General features: G+C 41.1%; 2 protein-coding genes across 2 annotated transcripts; one reads left to right on the forward strand and one right to left on the reverse strand.

The window, feature by feature from the left end:
- Window positions 1–7: 7 nt before the first annotated feature.
- LOC138982852 (mediator of RNA polymerase II transcription subunit 28-like) lies at window positions 8–4205 on the reverse strand. Its single transcript, XM_070356223.1, has 4 exons — window positions 4098–4205; window positions 3717–3783; window positions 2165–2277; window positions 8–1709 (listed from the first exon to the last, which is right to left on the reverse strand). Exons 1-4 carry the CDS (start codon window positions 4161–4163, stop codon window positions 1323–1325), a joined length of 633 nt encoding a protein of 210 aa, XP_070212324.1. The 5' UTR covers window positions 4164–4205; the 3' UTR covers window positions 8–1322.
- On the forward strand, window positions 4197–26815 carry LOC138983209 (transmembrane protein 127-like). The gene is made up of 5 exons (XM_070356620.1): window positions 4197–4450; window positions 15676–16400; window positions 17967–18160; window positions 19041–19059; window positions 19364–26815. Exons 2-5 carry the CDS (start codon window positions 15800–15802, stop codon window positions 19780–19782), a joined length of 1233 nt encoding a protein of 410 aa, XP_070212721.1. The 5' UTR covers window positions 4197–4450; window positions 15676–15799; the 3' UTR covers window positions 19783–26815.
- Window positions 26816–26901: the final 86 nt, after the last annotated feature.

Here is a 26901-nt window from a genome sequence, read left to right on the forward strand (position 1 = left end):
AGTCCACCTTTTTGGTCAGTGTTTTATTTGGTAAGACATTACAACATTAAGAATGACAACTATGCACACCATAGCCTTAATAACTTCAAAAGTATAGCCCAAGCTCATACTCTACAGAACGCATTTTCTTGTTCATTTGCTTTAGTCGGGGGCTTGCAAGCACTGCCACTGTACTTCATCACATAGCTGATAAACGATAGAGGTACACCAACTCTTAAAATAATATGGTATTTAATTAAATGTTTTCCAAAAACAACAAAGCACCTGGCAAAGCTTGAGGTGGTGTGGATGTGAATAGTTTTTTTTATTATAACCTTTTTTTTTCAACATGCACACAATCCCCTGCAATCAAAACACACCACTTTGCAAAAGTGTTCTTTTTCACTGCAAGATGCAAAGCATGCCTTATTCTTGAACTTTTCTTATTCAAAACGGAAACGGTATGTGGTGCTCAAAACCCACCTAGCACCACAGTCATTACAAACGGTAAAACCTGCAACACCTTCTCTTTTTATCTCTCAGTCTCAAACACACACACATACACACAGTGACTGACACCAAACTATGCAGATTTTGTTTTGTGCCAACACTTCCCTTCAGCTTCAACTCAACACAACATACACTGTCACTGAACACGCCCAAGTGACAGCCAGACTTTCATACACATACATGTATTGCACATTCAGATTTGGTCCAGCATTCAGCCACACCTTGCAGTTACACTAAACATACACACACAGCCACCTCCCTTGCAGTACCCCTAACAACAGTAAAACCCATTAGGCCAAAAAAAAAAAAAGAAGTCTGTTTACGGTATCCCGACCGACCCTATTTTTTCGCGCGACCCTGGACTTTTTTTTGGCATTTGGAAAAAATTTTTAAAAAAAATACAAAAAATAAAAACAATTCTTTGTTTTTTGGCAAAATAACTTAAAAATGTTTTTTGGAAAAGAAAAAAAAAAAAAAATCCCGACCTACCCACCCTATTTTTTTTGCCTATGTTACCGCAAACAGACTTTTTTTTTTGGCCTTAGCTGAAGCTCCTATAACAGTACATCTCCAAACAAAGGACACCTTCTGTGATCTTGTTCCACAACTTTTGTTTCAAATGACAAGGCCTAAAAACTCAGGGCCTTTTTGGGGTTTGTTTTGTTTATTGATGGTGTTTTTTATTTACACAGATAAAGATGCATATGGTTTTTTGTTGGCCGGGAACCGTGTGAGCTCTGTCCCCTGGATTTTAAAGAAGTCTGAAGAGTAACTTTCCTTGTAAAATCTCTAAACTCTCACTGAACTACAACCACCACCTCACTTCTCTAACACTAACGCCTCTCTGGCATGCCGATGTTGGAGAGATTCTGCTCGAGATATGTGAGAGGGTTCTGGGGGTAGGATGGTGGGGGTTGGTGGGGTGGGGGCATGCTGTAGCCCTGCCCCCCGGGCAGCGGGGGCCCCGGGTACTGTCCTGCCTGTATCCCTGCCCCCTGGGTGTGTAGACCCGGTCCGATCTGTTGAGGGGGGCCCGGGTAGCCCACACTGTGCTGAGGTGGAGGGAAGGAGGACTGCTGGGTGGGGGTGGTGCTGGAGGAGGAAGGGGGAGGGATTGGGGTGGTCCGGTGGAAGAGGTTGACCCATGCCTGGAGACGCTCGTGGTGTTTTTCTATCAGCTTCTCCTTGCGCTCCAGCTCCGAGCGTAAGTCCACAATGTCCTGTTCATTCAGACAGACATTGAGAAACCAGTGATTGATTTTTTGCACAGATCATCCCTGTCACCAACAGAATACAGTAAACAAAAAAGGTTAACGATTTACAAAAAAAGAAAAGAAATGGGCAAAAGATAATGATTTAAAGAAAAAGTCAACTCTTAACCCAAAGTATTAAGTGTAAATGACACTGCCCATGCCCATATCAGTTTAACACATTTATATATAAAAAACATTCACTCTTGTAAACAGATCAAATCATTTATGAGACCCATGGCATGGCAGCTCTGGGTCTGATCTCTACATGTTTCAATACAAAGCTGAAAATCTAAGAAGCTGCTGCTTAGCCTCTGCGGACAACATCATTTTACTTTTGCATATATATGTAAACCGTTTATTTTTATTTTTAACTCCGCCCCCCTTGCCTGCCTATAGCATCCTGTTCTCCTCTCACAGCTTACCTCTTTAAGCAGCTGTTCTGGTTTCTGGACAGAGAGTCGCAATCTCTGGCTGAGGAAAAAAGCCTCTGTGCGACGTGCTGTGTCCAGGAAATGCTGCAGTGTGTGTTCCACACCTGTACACAAAAGTTATCGATCATCAACTAACCTTTACCCACACACACATACACACACACACACGCACTTGTTTGCATGCAAATACATCTGTGCCTTCATATTGCCTCATCAACAGTGAAGTCTAGAACAATTGACGAGACATATTAACAGTCCTTCCTGAATCTATCAATATCATCCATTAGAATCTATTTTAATTTTATTCCATAAACCTGACGATAATCTTTACACTTTAATAATTCGTATTTAGACAAATGAAGTTCAGGGATGATTCTTCTTTGAAATATTATCTAAGGTAATTTCCATAATTATTATGATAAAGCCCCAGTCTGCCTCAAACGGTTTACAGAACGATTTAAATCTTCTCACGACAAAAGCAGTTCTAACCTTATGAAACACACTTGCAATAGCATTTAATAGCATTAAATGACACAGTTCGTTTGAATAGATTTTTAGCTTGCATAAACCACACACCAGATTACATGGATTATTTCACCTCTGAGCCATCGTGAACCCGTGTGATCCACTTTCCTTTTTTTCACAATTTAGACGCCAGTTTGTGATTTCAATGCGACTCGCTGTATCTGCAATAGCACGTTATTGTGAACCTCTGAATCTAAAATGCAACAAACGACTACGTCAGTCACATGAACTTATTGGCGGCGGTTGGCTTCAAAGAAGCCAGCGCTATGCAGAAAATGTGTCTGCTTGGGAAACACGACCTTGTGTGAGCTCCTTCCGGGCTCCATTTTTTCAAACTTTCAAAACTTCGAATCGTACTGATCTTGTCTTTATGAAAAAAGAATTCTTTTATGATTTAAGAATGTTTGCGTAACAAGCTGTCAATTTATAATTTACATTTTAAAAGTTAGTTCTAGCGCCAAAACAAGGCGTCCGATTTGTGGAGTCAGAACGGATTTACAATGAGACAAATCAGACGCCTCGTTTTGGCGCTAGAACTAACTTTTAAAATCTAAATAATAAATTGAGAACTTGAGCAGATATGGCTCTCAGTGGAGGACCCCCTCAAAAATAGCCGCAAAACGTGCCTTTTTTGGCCTCTGAAACGGTTGACACCTACCACCTTTGACAAAAGGCTACACAAATACAAAAGACGTAAGGTGCATAAAACAAAATGCTCTGAACAGGAAATGGAATGGTAATCAGAAGTGTTTGGTAAGTGCACATTCTGATTTTTTGCAGATTTTAAAATTTTAAAATTTTAAAATGTGTGCCGTGCGTCGTGAATTCACTTCGCAAAATAAATTCTTTGACAAATGCTCGCTCTTTATGGAGGGCACCTAGGATGTTCTCAAGAGGTGAGTGTTCAAACGAAAGGGTGTTTGTACTGTGTATAAAAGCCTGCAGGTGTCTGTGACCAGAAACTGATGGTTTATGTGAAGCTGAAGTTGCCTTTAAACTTGGTATCACTATCACTTACTTTGTCTGGTCTCCTCAGATTCATTTGGAGCAAAATACTCTTGGCTGGTAAGATTGGTGATGCAGTCCTGGAACGCAAAAGATTCTGAATTTAAATGACAGCTGCTGTACATGACATAAAAACGTAATTCAAAATGTCAATCACTGAGTCAGGCACTCGCGTAATTCTCAGGTACTGAGGGAGTAAAAAAATCTAGAAACAAAACCCAAATTTGCTGTCTAAAATCTGCTTCATAACTTAGTTCATTCATCATTGATGTTCATGAGGAATACCGAGCATGTATTCCCATTAACTCTGCTAATGGCTCGTAAATCACTAAATGTAAGACTGTTGATGACAATTAGTGAAATATCTGTAAGACATTACAGTGTACTTGGTTACCTGAAAAGCCTTTTCTAAGTCATGTATCTGATTTGGGGCGTCTTCGTCGCTCTTCGGTGTCGCCATTTTGCTTTTACTCAGGGGAAGCTACTCTAACAAAACGGATGACTGGATCGAAGGCGGATGTTGTTGCTTTGTCTGAAACGGTAGTCGTACATAATTGTGAAAATACTTTCTTTTATATGAATTTTGGGGACCTTTTGTTGGTGCCTGGTTAGGAACCTTGTACAGTTTATCACAGAAGAACTTGTGTTAACAACAGAGGTGCCCACAGGTTGTTTCAACGTTTCTGTTCACCAGAAGGGCCGATGATCTACTGCTGCGTCAGAATGGACTGACGCACAGGTGAACAGGTAGGCCTAACAAATGTGTGTACCCGTGGGGAACTTGTCTAATTACTGATTTTACTCGTTTTTGAACGTAAGTTGTGGACTATTCTCAGGTATGATCAACGAAATTACAAGAAAGTGAGATCATGAAATGATATCGGTCATGATGAAGATTTCTGATGAATGGTTGAAGTTGAACCACAGGCGGAAGGTATCGACTATCGTTCACTGGACCACTACTTTCATAGAAAGACTTGTCTCTTTCTCTTTAGGTGAACGTCTAAAATTAACAATGAACACCCTTAGCAGGATGCAGCTAACATTAACAAAAAAAAACTTGTGTAATCTTTGCTATGCTCCACTGCACACAGCCACCCGAGTGAGTTTATTGTCGCGAGCAGCTTGAGTGTTGAACATTTCAGTAGTTATGACGGGTTTTAGGCGAGCTAATGCGCTACTCTCAAATCCGACAAAATCCGGCAGTGACTAAAACTGCGCGCTACCAATTTTAAGTGGACGCTACTGAGATTCATAGCTGTTATATAATTTATCTGTATGTTTCTAGTCATTCCATCGTCAGTTCTTACATTATACAAAATGGACAATGAACTATATAGACTATAAAAATAAATTATGTAAGTGTTATGGATCACCGGGTAGCGTCTACTTCAAAGTGGTAGCACGCTGTTTAGTCAATGGCAGAAATCGTCGGATTTGAGAGTAGTGCATTAGCTCTCCTTAAACTCGTCATAACTTCCGTATTTTTCATCATTGAAGTTTGAAATTTTGTATTATGTGAGAATGGACGATGAACTAACTAGAAATATAAAAATAAAGTATATAAGTGCTATGGTTCAAGGTAGCGCGTGCTGGCGCGTAGTTTAGTCGGACCCAAAAATGCAGCTGGTGGCTACTGAGTACTCAGAGTAGTGGGTCAAGCCAGTGATAACCATGGCAGTCAAGAAGTGTGTCATGCCAGTAATCACCATGGCAGTCAAGTAGTGTGTCATGCCAGTGATCACCATGGCAGTCAAGTAGTGTGTCATGCCAGTGATCACCATTGCAGGGATGTCGTTAGGCGTCGGACATCGGTCATAGACCGATTGAAAGGCTCAAATGTCCGATTCACTTAGCCGCATGGCGGTCAGATGTCCTAGATCTTTTTTAACTGAGCGCTGTCATTGTCCGATAAGAACTTCATTCCTTCGGACTGCGTGAAATTTAATATTTTCCGTTCAATATACACATTTTCGAAAAGCGACCGAGCCTACAGGTGCACTGAAGTTCTGCCGTGCTGATCTTGCGTTTTCGGGAATTCCGAACCGTTTGCGATATGAGCCGAATGGGTGCACCCGTCTGCAAAAAGTTAAAGTTAGTAGTACGGGAGACAACTCCAACTGACTATAAGTCTTGCGTCTGCTTTTGGTTTAAGTTTGTGACATTTTGACGAAGCGCATTGAATTATGCCACCGAAATAAAACTAAAGCCTGCCAATTCAGCAAAAGCTCAGAAGACCTTTGTCTTTTCAACGGCATTCTGTGCTACATTTTGGTCAAAAACAGGTGAAAACACGGCGAGCGTCATTCTTAAAAATGACAGTGACAATGAGTCAATGACAGTGTCGCCGCTAAAAATGACGCATGCACGAAAAGAGAAGTTTTGTCTTTTGTACTTGACATGGTGTCGGCACAGCAGGAAATTCGCAGAAACGGTCTTTTAATTATTCATGGCTGCATCCTGTTTGGTTGGTTAGACCTTGACTGTGACAGCAAAGAGACCATACTGCTTTGTCGAGTCTGTGTTGAAACAGACTTTTTTGTTGTTGAATTTCTCAGTATTTCATTTTCTAGTCAAATCATGCAGTATGTGAGACAATCAAAAAAAGAGTGCTGAAGGTTTTGGTTGCTTTTTAGATGTTTGTTTCTTTTTGTGTGTGTCCTATTTGGAACTAAATTAATAAAACAATCTATGCAAATATGTTCGGTGTGTGTTAAAGCATGTGTATGTGCACATGATTTTGGAGCCATTCCATGGATCGACAGTGTTTTGCACATGATTATGATGTCCTGTTGAAATTTCTAAAAGCGGTCAAATGTCCTATTGATTCTGAAGAGCTCAGGACATTTGTCCTGTGTGAATTTGTAACAACATCCCTGCCATTGCAATCAAATAGTGTGTCATGTCAGTGATCACCATGGCAGCCAAGGAGTGTGTCATGCCAGTGATCACCATGGCAGTCAAGTAGTGTACGTGTCATGCCAGTGATCACCATGGCAGCCAAGTAGTGTGTCATGCCAGTGATCACCATGGCAGCCAAGTAGTGTGTCATGCCAGTGATCACCATGGCAGTCAAGTAGTGTGTCATGCCAGTGATCACCATGGCAGTCAAGTAGTGTGTCATGCCAGTGATCACCATGGCAGTCAAGTACTGTGTCATGCCAGTGATCACCATGGCAGTCAAGTAGTGCGTCATGCCAGTGATCACCATGGCAGCCAAGGAGTGTGTCAAGAGGGGGTGTTGCAGGGATACATTGTTTTTGAGGGCGCAAAGATGACGGACTCAAGGACAAAATGAGATCGTGTCAGGCAATAACATTGCAGTTGCAGGGATGGTAAAATCGTTCGCCAGGGACGAGTAAAGCATTCGCCGGGCTAGTCCCTAAAACTTTATTTTAATTTCTAAAAAAAATTTTTTTTTAAAAACCAACTGTTGGGACATTTTGCAAACCATACCAAGACTATTACCGTAAAGTACCTTGTAAGCACCCAGTATCGAGTAAGCGCCCACCCCCCACTTTTAGTCCAAAACCGTGCATAGGGTATAGTACCTTGTAAGCGCCCACCCCCCACTTTACACCATTGAAATCAGGGGAAATAAAAATTCCGCACTTGATCCGCTAGTTTTGTGAATGATTTTCCTTTCTTGCAAACCCTATCACGTGTGTCTGCACGCCTTGGATCTAAACGCCTGCAAGACAATGATTACAAGATACCGCTGATCAAATCGTACACGGTTGCATTTAAGCTGTCAGCTCTTGACTATTTGGATAATAACGCCAATGGAAATGTGTCGCAAACAGCAAGTGAGTTTGGGGTAGATAAAAAAAGGATACGAGAATGGCGAGAGAATTGCGATACCCTGTTACGTCACCAGGCCGGAAAGGAAAAGAAGAAGCGAAAGTTACATGGCGGTCGAGACGTCAGATCAGAAGATCAGAAGATCTCTCTCTGATCTCTCTCTCTCTCTCTGATCTCTCTCTCTCTCTGATTTCTCTCTCTGATCTCTCTCTCTCTCTCTCTCTGATCTCTCTCTCTCTGATCTCTCGCTCTCTCTGATCTCTCTGATCTCTCGCTCTCTCTGATCTCTCTGATCTCTCTCTCTGATCTCTCTCTCTGATCTCTCTCTCTGATCTCCTCTCTCTCTCTCTCTCTCTCTCTCTCTCTCTCTCTCTCTCTCTCTCTCTCTCTCTCTCTCTCTCTCTCTCTCTCTCTCTCTGCCGAAAACAGTCTTTGGCCAAGTAAAATAGACTGCTGCCCATATCCAGAAGACGTACGCCTTGTTCAAGGGAAACAGAGACACAGTGCGGCCGACAGCGGCACCTCTGCAGACAAGAAAAGGATGCGACGACATTTGTCTCCCCAAGCTCTTCTAATGACAATACGAACAAAAAAACCAATGGAAGATGAAAAAAGAAAGAAGATATGATTACGAAGTGATCAAAGATCACATTTCTTACTGAAAACTGCTCGTGCATAGGGTGTAGTACCTAGTAAGCGCCCACCCCCTACTTTGGGTCGGAATTGGTGCACAGGGGGGGTGGGCGCTTACAAGGTACTTTACGGTAATATTAACGTTCAATACAATTCAAGAGCTTGAGACAAAATGGTGTTTGTGATGTTTTCATATTATTATGAGGTCAACTTTTCTTCTTTTTTTTGTAAAGCATTCCTACCGACCCTAATTTTTTGGGCAGGTTACCCTAAACCAACATTTTTTGGGCCTAACATTCTTTTCAATACCCAGTTCAGATGGCTTCCGAGTACCATCATGCAGCACTCAGTGCACTATAAAATGTATGGTAGCATTAGCACTAATAACAGTTTATATATTTATAGTAAAAATTGTGGTGGTGGGGGGGTAGTTATAGGCAGGTGGTTGTTATTGACAGGTGGTTGCCATAGCAGGTTCAACTGTGAAAAGAAAATTAAGTCATAGGAACACCCTTGAGAACTCTGAATAAGGAGCCTGCAAATGAGCATAATATGTCTTCTGTGGCAACATTGCTTTATTTGAATAAGGAGATGCAAATGAGCATATGTCTTCTGTAGCAACATTGCCTTATGAGAAGGAAGGAAAGCAGAACTTGCACTTGAAGTTGGTACAGGGAGCATCTGGCTTGTTATAATGCGTACAGAACACACACACACTTTCAGCATCAGTGACTTGTTACTCAGCCTGCAGGTTATGGCATAGTTTTCAAGTTTCTTTCAGTTTCAATGCAGTGCATACTTGTTACGGGCGCAGTGGCGTGGTGGTAAGACGTCGGCCTCCTAATCGGAAGGTCGTGTGTTCGAATCCCGGTCGCTGCCGCCTGGTGGGTTAAAAGTGGAGATTTTTCCGATCTCCCAGGTCAACTTATGTGCAGACCTGCTAGTGACTTAACCCCCTTCGTGTGTACACGCAAGCACAAGACCAAGTGCGCACGGAAAAGATCCTGTAATCCATGTGATTGTCAGAGTTGGGTGGGTTATAGAAGCACGAAAATACCCAGCATGAGAGATGTTCAACGTGCGGGCTACTTCACCTGCCTTGACCTCTCACCAATTCATTGTAAAGCGCTTGGCTCTATAAATCTCCCATAATTATTATTGAGTCACTTGAGAAAAAGTGACTATGTAATCGGTCAGTGTTAGTCTGTCCGGCCGGCCGTCCGGCCGTCCGTAGACACCACCTTAACGTTGGACTTTTCTCGGAAACTATCAAAGCGATCGGGCTCATATTTTGTTTAGTCGTGACCTCCAATGACCTCTACACTTTAACGATGGTTTCGTTGACCTTTGACCTTTTTCAAGGTCACAGGTCAGCGTCAAAGGAAAAATTAGACATTTTATATCTTTTCTCGGAAACTATCAAAGCGATCGGGCTCATATTTTGTTTAGTCGTGACCTCCAATGACCTCTACACTTTAACGATGGTTTCGTTGACCTTTGACCTTTTTCAAGGTCACAGGTCAGCGTCAAAGGAAAAATTAGACATTTTATATCTTTGACAAAGTTCATCGGATGTGATTGAAACTTTGTAGGATTATTCTTTACATCAAAGTATTTACATCTGTAGCCTTTTACGAACGTTATCAGAAAAACAAGGGAGATAACTAGCCTTTTCTGTTCGGCAACACACAACTTAACGTTGGGCTTTTCTCGGAAACTATAAAAGTGACCGGGCTCAAATTTTATGTGAACGTGACTCATTGTGTTGTGAATAGCAATTTCTTCCTGTCCATCTGATGCCTCATATAATATTCAGAACTGCGAAAGTGACTCGATCGAGCGTTTGCTCTTCTTGTTATTATTATTATTATTATTATTATTATTATTATTATTATTATTATACAAGAAGCCTTCTTTTCACTTGCAATCATGCATGACCTGAAGCTCCTTCTGGGCTGAAAAAAACACAACTGTCAAAGAATTTGAAAGTGTGTGGTACACAGTACTGATTGTGTATTTTGTTTTATTTTTTTGCACTGGTAGACTAGAGTTTAGCCTTCTGTGAACAGCAGTCTTCTTGACAGAACAGATTTTTGGTTGGTTTCAATTTCAAATGGCCATGTTGAATAAATGTGGCCCGTTAGAGCTGCAGGTAAATCTGTTCAAAACGCTGTTTGTAAAGTCTGTTGTCCACTCATAGAAACCGCTTTGAAAGGCTTAGAACAAGTGTTTCAGAAACGTTTTTAATGCTCGATTGAATGAAAGGCCTACTGACAATGAGTTATTATTGTCAGAAAAGAACATCTTGTCTCAATCCTCGTTCTTTTGAACCCTCCCTGCACAGTTGCTGTTTGAAGGTTTGCGCAAGTAGTAAACATGAGGCAGTCAGGCAACATGATAATTCACCTTGCCTGCCTTGAATACACTGGAACCCCCTTTTTACGACCTCCAAAAGTCTGAGAAAATCAGGTCTTAAAAAGGAGGGAGTCTTAAAATAGGAGTAAATTTACAGAGGATATGAATAGGAAATCCAAAAAACTAAGGAAGTCTTACATTGGGGGGTCTTAAAAGGGGGGTTCCGCTGTACTAGTAACACCTCTCTTTGTACACCTGGATGTTGTTGTTTGTACTAGTAACACCTCTCTTTGTACACCTGGATGTTGTTGTTTGTACTAGTAACACCTCTCTTTGTACACCTGGATGTTGTTGTTTGTACTAGTAACACCTCTCTTTGGACACCTGGATGTTGTTGTTTGTACTAGTAACACCTCTCTTTGTACACCTGGATGTTGTTGTTTGTACTAGTAACACCTCTCTTTGTACACCTGGATGTTGTTGTTTGTACTAGTAACACCTCTCTTTGTACACCTGGATGTTGTTGTTTGTACTAGTAACACCTCTCTTTGTACACCTGGATGTTATTTGTACTAGTAACACCTCTCTTTGGACACCTGGATGTTGTTTGTACTAGTAACACCTCTCTTTGGACACCTGGATGTTGTTGTTTGTACTAGTAACACCTCTTTGTACACCTGGATGTTGTTGGTTGTACTAGTAACACCTCTCTTTGTACACCTGGATGTTGTTGTTTGTACTAGTAACACCTCTCTTTGTACACCTGGATGTTGTTGTTTATACTGGTAACACCTCTCTTTGTACACCTGGATGTTATTTGTACTAGTAACACCTCTCTTTGTACACCTGGATGTTGTTGTTTGTACTAGTAACACCTCTCTTTGTACACCTGGATGTTGTTGTTTGTACTAGTAACACCTCTCTTTGGACACCTGGATGTTGTTGTTTGTACTAGTAACACCTCTCTTTGTACACCTGGATGTTGTTGTTTGTACTGGTAACACCTCTCTTTGTACACCTGGATGTTGTTGTTTGTACTAGTAACACCTCTCTTTGTACACCTGGATGTTGTTGTTTGTACTAGTAACACCTCTCTTTGTACACCTGGATGTTGTTGTTTGTACTGGTAACACCTCTCTTTGTACACCTGGATGTTGTTGTTTGTACTGGTAACACCTCTCTTTGTACACCTGGATGTTGTTGTTTGTACTAAGGTAACACCTCTCTTTGTACACCTGGATGTTGTTGTTTGTACTAAGGTAACACCTCTCTTTGTACACCTGGATGTTGTTGTTTGTACTAGTAACACCTCTCTTTGTACACCTGGATGTTGTTGTTTGTACTAAGGTAACACCTCTCTTTGTACACCTGGATGTTGTTGTTTGTACTGGTAACACCTCTCTTTGTACACCTGGATGTTGTTGTTTGTACTAGTAACACCTCTCTTTGTACACCTGGATGTTGTTGTTTGTACTAGTAACACCTCTCTTTGTACACCTGGATGTTGTTGTTTGTACTAGTAACACCTCTCTTTGGACACCTGGATGTTGTTGTTTGTACTAGTAACACCTCTCTTCGGACACCTGGATGTTGTTGTTTGTACTAGTAACACCTCTCTTTGGACACCTGGATGTTGTTGTTTGTACTCATGATGAGGCTAACACACACACACAAAATGGTTTGTTTTCAATGTCAAGGCCAAACAAATTCAAGTCTTCAGGTCGGTATTTCTTTCCCCTAGATTTAAAAAAAAAAAAATTTTTTTACGCAGATGCATGTGGCTTTTTGTATTGGCTGGAACTTGTGCCAGCTGAGAAGAGAAGAGAAAAATCACTTTTCTTGTAAAGTCTGGTGAAATTTGTTTTAAAAGGTCTAACTCTAACAAAAGTTCTTGGGTCAGGAGGACAAAATAGGGTCAATCTGGGAACCAGAAACACTGATTTTTTCAAAAAACTTAGAACCTATTAGTTTTTATTATAGGCACTTCCTATCAACCTTTGTTGAAGAATTCAGAATAGTGGCCCACCCACATCAGTTTAGGCGGTAGTGGGTAAATGTTACTATCTTCTTCTTTGTACACATTTGTTTCATGGACTTTTTAAAATTATGCTGATTTTGTTTTTGCAAGGAAGACAACAACAAACACACACACACACACATGAACATGAGTGAGTGCTTTGTCTACAGCAGAGACACTGATCACATTGCAAAATATTTGATTGCAGACAATAGATGAAATCCAGAAATAACTCTGCTGGGTTTGTATGTGTTGTGAAACAGTGAATACTGTTGAATTTATTGAGTCACTTGCGATGGGTGTGTCTCCACAAATGCTTCTTTTCCACCTGTGATTAAGACAACCTCTTGCTAACGACTGGCGACAACCTCTTGGTAATGACAGGCCTCTACGTTCACGTAGGAATGCGTGGATAAATAGATCCAAGGGTCTTCACTGTTTTACCACCCATACAAACCCGACAGTTATTTCGACCCTACATGCATCGTCCATTTGGAGTTCTTTTAATGAGCTAAAGATCTTGTTGCTTTTAGTGGCCCTGTGACCTTGTCAAGGGAAAATTTGATGGTATTGTTTTCTGATCACGGTACCCCTGAGCTATTGTGGAATAAGTATTATTTTAATTTCCGAGCAGTCTCTAAAACCCTATTGAAATGGTCTGTCGGAATAGCAGACTCGCCTAATTTGAATTGGTAAAATCAGTGTTTTGTTTTTAGCGAGGGACGGTTGTGCTGTGCGATGCGTCGTATGTTGTTACCCTTCTGTGTAAATGCGGTGGTCGAGAGGTTGACCGTGCAAGCGTCATACGTCTGAGCGCTAGGGAAACAATACGAATACGAATACTTTATTATCTCATACAGAGAAATTTCAGTGTGGTGCACATTAAAAGACAAAACAAATAATAAGACAACAGATAAAAAATACCATACGAAGCATACTACACTCGCGCACGCATATGTACACTAACAGGAATAGTAACATGATTCCAAATAGGTTAATTGCCGTCAGCTTTAGCTAAAAGTTTACCGCTAAAAACTATCATTATCACAGGACTAGATAAAGCTGTCATTGAACAATATTTATCACAGGACTAGTCATTCGAGGGTTATCACACTCAGCATAAGGGTGCACATCAAATAATATAAAAAATATTCATCACAGAAATCAGTGCATATGTGAATGGTGAATGGATTAGTGTTTATGCTTTGAGGTGAATCAGTGGTTGAATGGTGAAATGAGTATTCTTTTGATATTTTAGGTAGAAAGTGTGTGAACAAAATAAGGAAGTGTTGCTGTGGAAAATTCGTGGTGAACAGGGAAGTGTTGGTTTTTATCGGTTTCTAGTTATTCTGCTTATTTTGATTTTTGACTTTGCCGTGTAGACGTGTTCATTTTTTGAGTCACTTGAGAAAAAGTGACTCTATGTAATCGGTCAGTGTTAGTCTGTCCGGCCGGCCGTCCGTCCGTAGACACCACCTTAACGTTGGACTTTTCTCGGAAACTATCAAAGCGATCGGGCTCATATTTTGTTTAGTCGTGACCTCCAATGACCTCTACACTTTAACGATGGTTTCGTTGACCTTTGACCTTTTTCAAGGTCACAGGTCAGCGTCAAAGGAAAAGTTAGACATTTTATATCTTTTCTCGGAAACTATCAAAGCGATCGGGCTCATATTTTGTTTAGTCGTGACCTCCAATGACCTCTACACTTTAACGATGGTTTTGTTGACCTTTGACCTTTTTCAAGGTCACAGGTCAGCGTCAAAGGAAAAATTAGACATTTTATATCTTTGACAAAGTTCATCGGATGTGATTGAAACTTTGTAGGATTATTCTTTACATCAAAGTATTTACATCTGTAGCCTTTTACGAACGTTATCAGAAAAACAAGGGAGATAACTAGCCTTTTCTGTTCGGCAACACACAACTTAACGTTGGGCTTTTCTCGGAAACTATAAAAGTGACCGGGCTCAAATTTTATGTGAACGTGACTCATTGTGTTGTGAATAGCAATTTCTTCCTGTCCATCTGATGCCTCATATAATATTCAGAACTGCGAAAGTGACTCGATCGAGCGTTTGCTCTTCTTGTTTATACTGTGACTTCAGTGAGTACCGTCTCTTGTAATTCCTTTCCATTACCGTGATTGTGTTATTTCATTGTTCTGGCATCCTGTTTTTGAGTCAATTATAGTGAAATCTTCGAAGTTTTATTTTGTTGAGTCACTTGAGAAAAAGTGACTATGTAATCGGTCAGTGTTAGTCTGTCCGGCCGGCCGTCCGGCCGGCCGTCCGGCCGGCCGTCCATAGACACCACCTTAACGTTGGACTTTTCTCGGAAACTATCAAAGCGATCGGGCTCATATTTTGTTTAGTCGTGACCTCCAATGACCTCTACACTTTAACGATGGTTTCGTTGACCTTTGACCTTTTTCAAGGTCACAGGTCAGCGTCAAAGGAAAAATTAGACATTTTATATCTTTGACAAAGTTCATCGGATGTGATTGAAACTTTGTAGGATTATTCTTTACATCAAAGTATTTACATCTGTAGCCTTTTACGAACGTTATCAGAAAAACAAGGGAGATAACTAGCCTTTTCTGTTCGGCAACACACAACTTAACGTTGGGCTTTTCTCGGAAACTATAAAAGTGACCGGGCTCAAATTTTATGTGAACGTGACTCATTGTGTTGTGAATAGCAATTTCTTCCTGTCCATCTGATGCCTCATATAATATTCAGAACTGCGAAAGTGACTCGATCGAGCGTTTGCTCTTCTTGTTTACCAAAGTGTTTGTGGCCGTACGGTTGCGTGACGTCATCTTCCAGTGTGTCGGTGTATGACAGTGTGTCGGTGTATGACAGTGTGTCGGTGTATGACAGTGTGTCGGTGTATGACAGTGTCTGCCTCAGTGTGTAGAAGTGAGTACATGTGTGTGCGTATGACATAACCAGTGTGCACAGGAGTCCGATACAGAACCACTGCTATGCAGACCTAACATTTCACTGACAGACCTAAAATCTGAACATCACGGTAAATTTACAGCTGTTATTTGTTGAGAACAGAAAATCTGATAAAGTTGTGTCTTAAAATGGGGGAATTATAGTCTTTAGCTGCAGAGTCTCAAACAATTGGTTCCATTGTATCATGCTTTATGTGTTTCCAGGTTGGACATGTAAAATCCTGCAAGAAAGAGCACAGCAAAGAAGAGGCAAGTGACAAGTCATCTTCCAGGGAGAAAGTTCATTCCAACAGGCTCGTTTGTCATTGCCAGAGGCAGAGCTGCCGTCATGGCCGCCGCGGACACCGAGGACATGGACTCTGCCAACAACAACAGCATGAGCAACAACAACAACAGTAGCAACATCAACAACAACGCTGTCCCATCCAACCTGGTTTTATCCAGTGCCTGCTCTGACCCTGACTCCCCTTGCAGCAACAACAATGACGGCAACGCCGCAGCGACCGCACCCACCGTTGACACAAACAGTCGCAGTCGAGGTTCCAGCTCCAGGCGCGGGCGCTCTGGTGGGAGATCTCGCAGTCGGCGACGACACTCTCAGAGCTCCGGTCGCCGTGGGAGCCGTCATCAAAGCCGCCAGAGCCATAAGCAGCGCGAGCGTAATTTCCCCTCAGCCCTGTGCAGCATGATCAGTATTGTGATTCTGTGCACAGCGCTGGCAGAGCCCAGCTGGATCCGTATCGATGATGGACATTGCAGCCAGCTGACCAGCGGTAACAACGGTGGACCCCCCTTTGGTCTAGAAAGCCTCAGATATCTGGGGGCACTGCAGTTCTTCTACTTCGGAAACATGGTCACTCATGACCCCAGCATTGGCCACAAGGTCACAGTGATTTCCGAGTACCGTAACGGTCCAGAAGATACTGACCGTGAGTTTCTTCTTTTAACTTTTTGTTTTCTTTCTTCAATTGTCTAAAATTCTCTTAAGTATAGGTCAGGCTGCATTGATGGAAAAAGTTTGAAATGACTGATTAGCCTGGGTGTGGTCAGTCAAGTGACCCATTGGATTTCTTACCAAGTGACTCAACTGTGGTTCAAACTAATGTTTTGATGTAGAGCAGGACTGTCGATTTTATGATATTATTTAAATTAAAATATAGTTTGTGCCAGTTCTAAAGCAGAACTTTGCATGAAGCCTTTTTAAACAGATTTTGATTCATCATAATATTTGTTTGCGTGACCTTGACAGCTATTTAGATATTTAGTTTAATGTATTATTTATATGGGTGGGATTCGTCCGGTATATGCCGGAAATCTGGATTCGTAATGTCTGTGGTGACGCTTTTTTGGTTGTTAATTATACAAATCATTCAGCGTCTGGGAGAGCCAGACCCCCCCACCCCCCCCCCCCCCCCCTTAAAATTCGTGACATTTTTCAGTCCCACCCATGTATTTATAGGTTGGTGATTAATTCAATAATTGATCTAGAGCAGTCTGCTTTTGACTATTTCAGTATTTGGGTCAAGCTTACCAATGAAATTTAATCTCTTGGTCATGGAGCGTTGTTTTCAGGTATGCGTTTGTCACTCGTTATGATTATGATCATGGAGTCTTGTTTTCCTTTTCAGGTCTGAGTTAGTGAAAATCATGAGATGATCATATTCATTGAGTCTTCTTTGCAGGCCTTATTCGCTTTTAGTCAAAATCATGAGATGATCATATTCATTGAGTCTTCTTTGCAGGTCTTATTCGCTTTTTGTCAAAATCATGAGATGATCATATTCATTGAGTCTTCTTGGCAGGTCTTATTCGATTTTAGTCAAAATAATGAGATGATCATATTCATTGAGTCTTCTTGGCAGGTCTTATTCGCTTTTAGTCAAAATCATGAGATGATCATATTCATTGAGTCTTCTTGGCAGGTCTTATTCGCTTTTAGTCAAAATCATGAGATGATCATATTCATTGAGTCTTCTTGGCAGGTCTTATTCGCTTTTAGTCAAAATCATGAGATGATCATATTCATTGAGTCTTCTTGGCAGGTCTTATTCGATTTTAGTCAAAATAATGAGATGATCATATTCATTGAGTCTTCTTGGCAGGTCTTATTCGCTTTTAGTCAAAATCATGAGATGATCATATTCATTGAGTCTTCTTGGCAGGTCTTATTCGCTTTTAGTCAAAATCATGAGATGATCATATTCATTGAGTCTTCTTGGCAGGTCTTATTCGCTTTTAGTCAAAATCATGAGATGATCATATTCATTGAGTCTTCTTGGCAGGTCTTATTCGCTTTTAGTCAAAATCATGAGATGATCATATTCATTGAGTCTTCTTGGCAGGTCTTATTCGATTTTAGTCAAAATCATGAGATGATCATATTCATTGAGTCTTTTTGGCAGGTCTTATTCGATTTTAGTCATAATCAAGAAAAATATAAATGTAATCAGATGTCTTAGTTGAGCTTAATGAAAGAATGTTGTTTGTTTTTTTAGGTCTGGTGAACTGCGTGACGGAGAGAGTGGTGATGATCTTCAAGATCATCATTGCTTTGACCTTCCTGGCCATACTGACCTCGCTCATCAGCTTCAGCCTTGACCTTGTTGGCCTGGAACATCGACTCTTCAAGCTGCTTCGCCGAAGTGCAGTTTTCAATATTTTTACAGGTGATGGTGAAATGTGTTTTGTGGTAGATTAGCTTTTTCGTGAGAAGAAGAATTCCACTCTATACTTTGATTTCTTATCATGTCTCATGTTATGTGCAACAAGAGTAAGTGTGAGGTGTGCAGAACCAGTCTCCTGGCACCTAAGAGACTAACAAGCATGGAAATGAACAAGCGACTTTCATCCTAGATTGGTTCTGCATATAACTCTTACTTACTCTTGTTTGTTTGTTTGTTTGTTTGTTTGTTTGCTTAACGCCCAGCCGACCACGAAGGGCCATATCAGGGCGGTGCTGCTTTGACATTTAACGTGCGCCACACACAAGACAGAAGTCGCAGCACAGGCTTCATGTCTCACCCAGTCACATTATTCTGACACCGGACCAACCAGTCCTAGCACTAACCCCATAATGCCGGACGCCAGGCAGAGCAGCCACTAGATTGCCAATTTTAAAGTCTTAGGTAAGACCCGGCCGGGGTTCGAACCCACGACCTCGCGATCACGGGGCGGACGTCTTCCCACTAGGCCAACCGTGCCGGTCTTACTCTTGTTACAAATGTTGTAATCATTTAGAGCGCTTACTCCCCTGTCTTTCTCGGATCTTTCAAAAAGCGCTCTTCCTAATTTGATTAAGGTTCTCATGTCTCATGTTAGTCTCTAAACTTGATTGCAATCTTGCAATTTTTATTGTTACATACATGGCAATGTAAAAAAGTTTGTCCATTTTGCATCCTGCAGAGACACACATTTTTCTGGTCCTGTTAGCTAAACTAGATGTTTTTGGGTAGTGGCCATGAACTGTTGTAAGGAGGTGTTTGTATGGCGAGAAGATGCAGGTAACAAGTAAGTGACCTTACTTACAGTAAAAGAACATTCTTGATGTTTTGACGTTGTTTGCTTGACAGTACAAGTGGGGATGGAGGGGTAGGGGAGACTGAAATCGGAGGTAAATTTTCAGACGTTATGAATAACAAATCAGAACAGAAATTGGTCTTGAAAGGGTGGGGAGGGGCCCGGAGTCTTACATTAGGGCATGCTCAAAGGATGTAAATTGCCAGATATTATGATTGGAAAAATCAGAAAAACATGAGGTCCCAAATATGGGGATGTAGGTGGAATGGGGGATGTTCTTAAATTATTTGAGCTTGAAAAGGATATTACACTGGATAAACACCTTGTTTGAAGATCGGTTTTGAATAGCATTAACTGCCGAAGAGACTTTAAACAGTAATAATAACCAACCTTGTTTCGAAATTGCAATGTGCATGCTTGACAAGCAATGTGTTCCTCTTGCTGGCAGTGTTGGTGTGTGTGGGGATCATCACGTTCCTGTACTGGGCCACGGTGGATGTCCTGGACCTGCAGCACAATCCCAGCATCCCCCACAACGACAACGTCAAGGTCACCTTTGACGTCAGTTTCTATCTCATCACAGCGGCAGGGGCCTGCTCCGTCATCGCAGTGGCCTTCAACTGTCTGCGCCGAAAAGTGGTGGACGCAGAACCGGCTCCGGCCAGAGCCATCTTGGATGACCAGTTCAATGTGGATACAGAGAACTTGTTGGTTATCCCCCCGCCCAGCCTCCACGGACAGGACTTTTCCCCCATGTCCAATCTCCCTCCCCCACCACCCTACACCCCCTACTGAGAGAACATGCACGATGATTTGTCTGTGTTCCTGTGCATCAAAAAATATGTGGAGGGGGTGTCTATCTGTGTTTATGTACATCAAAAAGTACACAATCGGGATGTTTCTATGTAAAGTTTCAGTTTCTATCTGTGAGAGCTGCATGAGAGAAGTTCTTCTTCATTGTGAGAGAAGACAATGTGTTGTGCCAAGAAACAAAAATCCACTTCCCGAACTTTATTGTTTGCCTTGGTTCGAAAAACATTTCAGTGCTTGCAGGTGCAAGTTGTACATAATATTTCTTTACTACTTTAAAATGTGCAGTCAGAACTCTGATGTCATTTGTTTTTTTAAGATCTTTTGTGCACATTTGGATAGGTGCAAAAGTATGTGCAGGAAAACATCTTCATTTATATTAAGCCATGTGGAAAAGCAGGTGTCAATCATTAAATAAATACACTTGTGTTGAATTGAAAAATAAACCAGAAAGTTGTGGTTGTGGTTGTAATGACTGGATAGAAAACTCGAAGCTAACTTTGAGCATATCTTTCATCAGTGCCATACAAGGGGACAATGAACTGCAAGGAAAAGAGAGAGCGGCTCTTTTTACATTTCGTCAAGTTTTTTTTTAAACTTCTTTTTACTCAGTATATTAATCAGAAGAAAATATATCATAACATAAGCTTGACTTGTATCAGCAGGTTTTGATTTTCTATGAGAAATTGTATTTTTCAACTGATGAATATTTCATCACTTCTTAAACAGCAGCTTCAGTCTATGGCTGATGGGCAACACAGTAGATGCTTGCTTTTTGGGTGCTTTTTATTGATCGAGCTTGTGATATTTGCATTGTCATAGTGCCATATGGCACATTCCCTCTTGTGTAAGCGACCATGTTGAAGGTTTTACATGGAGTTAGAGCATCCCTCCACGTGGACACATACCCAGAATCAGCTGTCTGGCTGCTTTGTGTGCAGAGTGGGAATGTTTTGTTGAATTCATTTTTAAAGTGACACCTTTGTCAATCTACTGGGTGGCCGAGTGGTAACACACTTGCGCTCGGAAGCGAGAGGTTGCGACTTCGACCCTGGGTCAGGGCGTTAGCAATTTTTTCCCCCCCTTTCCTAACCTAGGTGGTGGGTTCAAAGTGCTAGTCTTTCGGATGAGACGATAAACCGAGGTCCCTTCATGTACACTACATTGGGGTATGCACGTTAAAGATCCCACGATTGACAAAAGGGTCTTTGCTGGCAAAATTGTATAGGCGTAGATAAAAAATGTCCACCAAAATACCCGTGTGACCTGGAATAATAGGCCGTGAAAGGTGGATGCTGCGCCTATAGGCTGTTGATCTACTGGCCGATGTGAATGCGTGATATATTGTGTAAAAAATTCCATCTCACACGGCATTAATAGGTAACATGCGCCTTGAGTCGCCTTGTGTGGTGAGATACGTGCGCGATATAAATCCCCGTAAATAAATAAAATAAAATAAATTCAGCAAAAAATTCAGTCTGCACAGAGAGCAGGCAGACAGTTGATTTTTGGTACGTGTTCAAGTCCATGTACATGTCTACAAATTATTGAGAATTTTGCAGTCGGGGCATATTATAGATGTAAAGGTTATTCAGTGCTGTAACTAAAAACCATGTTGGATATGTGAATTATCACCCCCCACGGGTTTGGGGGAAGAATTTACCCGATGCTCCCCATCATGTCGTAAGAGGCGACTAACGGATTCTGTCTCTCTTTTTACCCTTGTTAAGTGTTTCTTGTATAGAATATAGTCCATTTTTGTAAAGATTTTAGTCAAGCAGTATGTAAGAAATGTTGGGTTTTTTGTGCTGGAAACTTGCATTCTCCCAGTGAGGTAATACATTGTACTACGTTGCAAGCCCCTGGAGCAAATGTTTGATTAGTGCTTTTGTGAACAAGAAACAATTGACAAGTGGCTCTATCCCATCTCCCCCCTTTCCCCGTCGCGATATAACCTTCGTGGTTGAAAACGACGTTAAACACCAAATAAAGAAAGAAAGAAAGATGTGAATTATCTCCCTTTAGCTGTACCAGATGACGGTAACAGCCCTTGGTTGCAAAATAAGGGTTTGCTGACACAAACTTGTGGTTTTTGACAACTTCAAATGGAGCGATTATAAAATAAAAGGTTGCAATTACAGCCCAGGACATCCTTTTTCACAGGGAAGCATTCTTTTTGAGCCGGTTTTGTGAAAACTTGCACGCATGATAAAAAACAAGAGCAAGGTGACCCTGATTTTTGATGATCACGCGTTTCGCCCTGACAAAACAAGGAACTTGAGTTGATTGCCAGTGGATTGAGTATTTTCTGCAAGTGTAGCAGTATGCAAGATAAGAATCTCAACTGCAATAAAAACGTCAAAGTGGACGAAAATTGCACTATTTCGTCAAATTCACTGATTGCGATTACAAACATATAGTGAGGACAAGACACATCTCTACTATTTGCTTGTGTAAGTAGAAGATAGTCTTCTTTCATTACATACCAGATAGATCTCTGGACCGGAATGCATAGCCCCTCCATAGGAGCCTAAATTGATGACGTCACTGCAATAAAGTCTGTGGACTCCATAAAGTCTCTTATTTCTAATGCATGGACCGCGCATAGAGCCTTATGCCATCCGTAAAGTTGTAGCAGGCCCCTCCTTCCAATAAGAGTTATGGAACCGGCTATTGAAGCGTTTAAAATGGCGGCTGCTTTCATGCCGATTCAGGATGAGAAGAAATTTGAGAAGCAACCGGATCTTTCTTGACCGCCTACATCCACTGAATCGTTACGACGACGTGGAACTGTACAGAAAATTCCGCTTTCGTCGGCAGGACATTCTTGCAATCACGGATGAACTGTAAGAGCAACTCGAACTGCCGAATCGAAAGGGTGCATTGCCGCCGGTTCTGCGGGTTATCTTGACTTTGGGTCAGTTGTCACGCGTGCGGATCTTTTCAAGATGTGTGTGGCGAACTGATCGCGATACATAATAATAATGATAATAATAGTAATAATAATAATAATAATACAGGAATTTATAACATCAAACACAGCATGCAGAACCAGCAAGAGGGTGACTTATACCTTTATGGCGAGGGTACCGGAATAAATATAGTTTCCAAACCATGAAAGCCAAGTTTTATCAGGAGACAGGCTTTCCAAACTGTCTGCGGCAAATGGTGTAAAACTGACCCGCCGCGAAGCATCACAAAGCTTGACGCATGCGCAGAGACACAGGATGACGGGGAATCCCTTCCACTATCTACGTGTTAAAAATAGAGCCGCTCTTAGCTATTGCAGGCATTATTTGACCTCATGCTTGCGGACCGCTGAGTTCTATAGTGCGTTTCATAGCTATGCGCTCCACAGCGCTATGAAATCCTAAAAGTATGGAGGGGCTATGCATTCAGGCCCAGTGCTATTAGTTTGACAGTAATTAAAACTGAAATACTAAATCTCAATAATTATTAGATAACGTGTAAAAGCCTGAAGAGATACGTGGCGGTGAACATGGCTGCTTGCACAAGGAGGAATGTGCCTTTAAGCAGTCTCACATGGTTTTTTTGTGCTAATTCAACAGCATTGTCAGCAATCATCTCATGCTAGAAATTATAAGATTGAAGCTGTAGATCTGAGAGCAGGAGATGCCAAGTTTTGCTCTCCTATTGAATTTGTGGGTGTATTGGTAGAGGTACATACAATTTTGTGTGTGCACCAGTTGCATCCTCATTCCTACCAACTTCAAACATGAACGAACGATTGTATGTGTACGAGTGTGTACGCATATATTATGTGTGTGGATGTGTGTGCTTGACAAGATTTATGTCCTTGTTTGATAACCTGTGTTTTTAAATAAGAATGCAAATCACACAAGAGTGTGTGAACATGTGCAAGTGCACTTGTATGTGTGCATATGATCATATTTGTGCAGGTTTGTCTGTGTTTCGCTAAACTTTCTAGACAAAATGTGTGTCCACATTTAATAACCTGTGTTTTTACTGTGAATCAGACTGCAAATCCCTGATGCTAAAGTTACTTAATTTGATATGTATTTATGTAAATACTGTATGTCAATTTCTTCACTGTCAGTGGTGAGCTGCACGCCTATGCATTCATACAGCTTGTTGAGAGCTCCTAGACAGGGAGTGTTCGCAGCACAGTGAGTGTCACGGCCCATGCAAGCCATTACGCAGTCTGCAAGAACTATTTAACATTGATATGATGACAGGGCTGGCTCCCCCCCCCCCCCCCGGGGTTTTGCTTTATATTGCATGAGATTTATGAACTGTGAAATCTAATCAGTGATCCTGTCTTTTATATTGGTTAACTTTGTGCAAACAGACGATTGTTATGAAACAATGGTGTTGTCGTGGCCAATCTATTGGATTTTTTTAAACGTAATATGTGATACATGTATTATGGCTGGTACAAGAAAGTGACAGAAAGAATAATGCAATTATCAGGACATGGAAAACAAATGTAAAATGAAATTGGTTCTTTATTGATGAGGAAGCCATTAGCCGAAAAAGACAAAGTACAAATATGTCCGAGCATGACGTCTGTTCTGCTAAAATTAGCTCCAGGATAACACCAGCCATACAACGTTGCTGAATAGCTAAACTGAGAGGGTCACTGGATGACTTAAAACGTATGTCATTTACTTGTGACTGATGAAGAGCCTATGAATTTGCCTTTTGTGTTAACTTAATCCATTACATGAAAACACATGCAAGTACTCGTTTGAATTACTGTGTGAATGCTTTGGTCGGAAAAAAGGTAAAACATAAAGGGTTTGAAAAATGTATTAAAAGTACACAAGATATTCTTCAGTTGCATGGTGTGTAATTAGGTCTTCCAAAAGGGGTGCATTAGTGCAGCTAAGGACGAAAATGTTTATTTTCATGACTGTTAAGATAAAAAGTAAGGAATGAAATCCTGTACATAACTTTTTCACTGTCATTGGATCTTTGGTTTTGTTACAAATGTAGCCTGCAACTTTGTTATTCCAGTAATCGTAGCAGTAGGCTTTGAAGAACACTGAATAGAGTGAGTCTGACTGTGTTGTGATGCTGTATTCTTCCCTCTACATAAGTAATGATAGCCACTCAAGATTTCTCAAGTCTACAAATTATCTTTGCCTTTCATGCACCCATGCTTCTGCTACTGTTACGGTCAATGCATGAGCAGCAGTCATGGGGTTCCGCGGGTTTGGGGGAAGAATTTACCCGATGCTCCCCAGCATGTCGTAAGAGGCGACTAACGGATTCTGTTTCTCCTTTTACCCTTGTTAAGTGTTTCTTGTATAGAATATAGTCAATTTTTGTAAAGATTTTAGTCAAGCAGTATGTAAGAAATGTTAAGTCCTTTGTACTGGAAACTTGCATTCTCCCAGTAAGGTAATATATTGTACTACGTTGCAAGCCCCTGGAGCAAATTTTTGATTAGTGCTTTTGTGAACAAGAAACAATTGACAAGTGGCTCTATCCCATCTCCCCCCTTTCCCCGTCGCGATATAACCTTCGTGGTTGAAAACGACGTTAAACACCAAATAAAGAAAGAAAGTCATGGGGTTATCTCCCTTTATGCCATCCAGGAAAGGGAGCAGCGGTGTGCTTGCAACACATGAGATGAAAAATGCCTTGAAAACTCATCTTTTGCATTGGTAAATTTAGAGAAACATTGTACAAAAGACCCATTACTTCTTCCTCTTCACTTCTTCTGCCCAAAATGTTTGCTTAAAATCAAAGACAGTAATATACAGTAAGCGACAAAGAGGTTGTGCAACAAATCTGATCAGTTTTGATTCAGACTCAATTTCAAGTAATAAAAACAACATTTGTAAAAATCCTAAGCTAGGTGCATTGAAGTTCTGAAGTGTAGCTAAGGTATTTCGCGCCATAGAATGTTAGTTGAAACTCAAAGCATGCTTCTGCTTGGTTGTAATACCTGTACTCAGGATTGTACAGGTTGACACTACTTGTATGGGTAGGAAAGTATGGCGTCCTGTTTATTCAACAACAACAACACCAACAATAACACCAACACACCACCACCAGCACCAACAACAACAACAACAATTGTGGAAGAAGTTTGCCTGCACTCAATGTAGAACAGTTTGCAGAGTACATTTTCAGAGATATTACAAAATGTCAATCTCTTCAACCAATATTGAATTTTTAGTATGTGTATAGCTTTATTCCTTAGTGTGTGTGTGTGTGTGTGTAGTTTGCAAGAATAGAAGTTATCGATGATAACCACCTGACACTTATTTTGAATTCACAATTGTACAATAACATAAAATCATAATTTTCTTCTTCGCAGTTGAAGATATCCGAGGGTTTCAGATAAGATACATTCTCTGCTTGACGTCAAAGTCAATGGGAATGAAAGCTAACTCCATGGGACGGTGTACCCCAGTTTGTTGAACATGCTTGCGACTACAGTGGCACCCCCCCCCCCCCCCTTTAAGTAGGATATGCACCGAAATGGCTGCGATCTGCTGGTCGATGTGAATGCGTGATGTATTGTGTAAAAAATTCCATCTCGCACGGCATAAATAGATCCCTGCTCCTTGAGTCCGAGTCTGGAGATACGCGCGCGATATAAGACTTCATATAACATAACAAAACAAGACCTCCAGTAGTCTTAGAAGGTCAGGACTTTAAAAGCAGGTAGTCTTGAAAAGGAGGTACATCTACAGAGGTTATTAACAGAAAATGGGAGAAGGAGTGAGAGGAGGGGGTGAAGGCGAGGGGGATCGGCATCTTCGAAAGGAGGATTCCTCTGTGCTTTTAGTTTTCCTTTTGTGGTATGTCAAAAATGAAGTTACCATATAAAGTTAATCTGTGTTTTAACTATGTTTGCAATTGTACAGACTGATGAGAATGCCAAAATATTTGATCGATGCCGACTTTTTCTTGTATACTGTGATTACAGGGGAATGCAAAGCTTGGCCTGCAGCCCTGTCCCCGTTTTGTTTTCTTCTTCTTTTTATGTGAATAAAATATTCTTTTGGGGTATTCAAAATAATAGTTAGCTTGTTTTCAATACAGTGTGTGCTTGTTTTGTGTGTGTGTGTGTTGGCACAGAACACAGAAAAAAGAAAACAAGGTAGC

The sequence above is a fragment of the Littorina saxatilis genome, linkage group LG12 (assembly GCF_037325665.1).
Source record: "Littorina saxatilis isolate snail1 linkage group LG12, US_GU_Lsax_2.0, whole genome shotgun sequence".
NCBI classification, from domain to species: Eukaryota; Metazoa; Mollusca; class Gastropoda; order Littorinimorpha; family Littorinidae; genus Littorina; species Littorina saxatilis.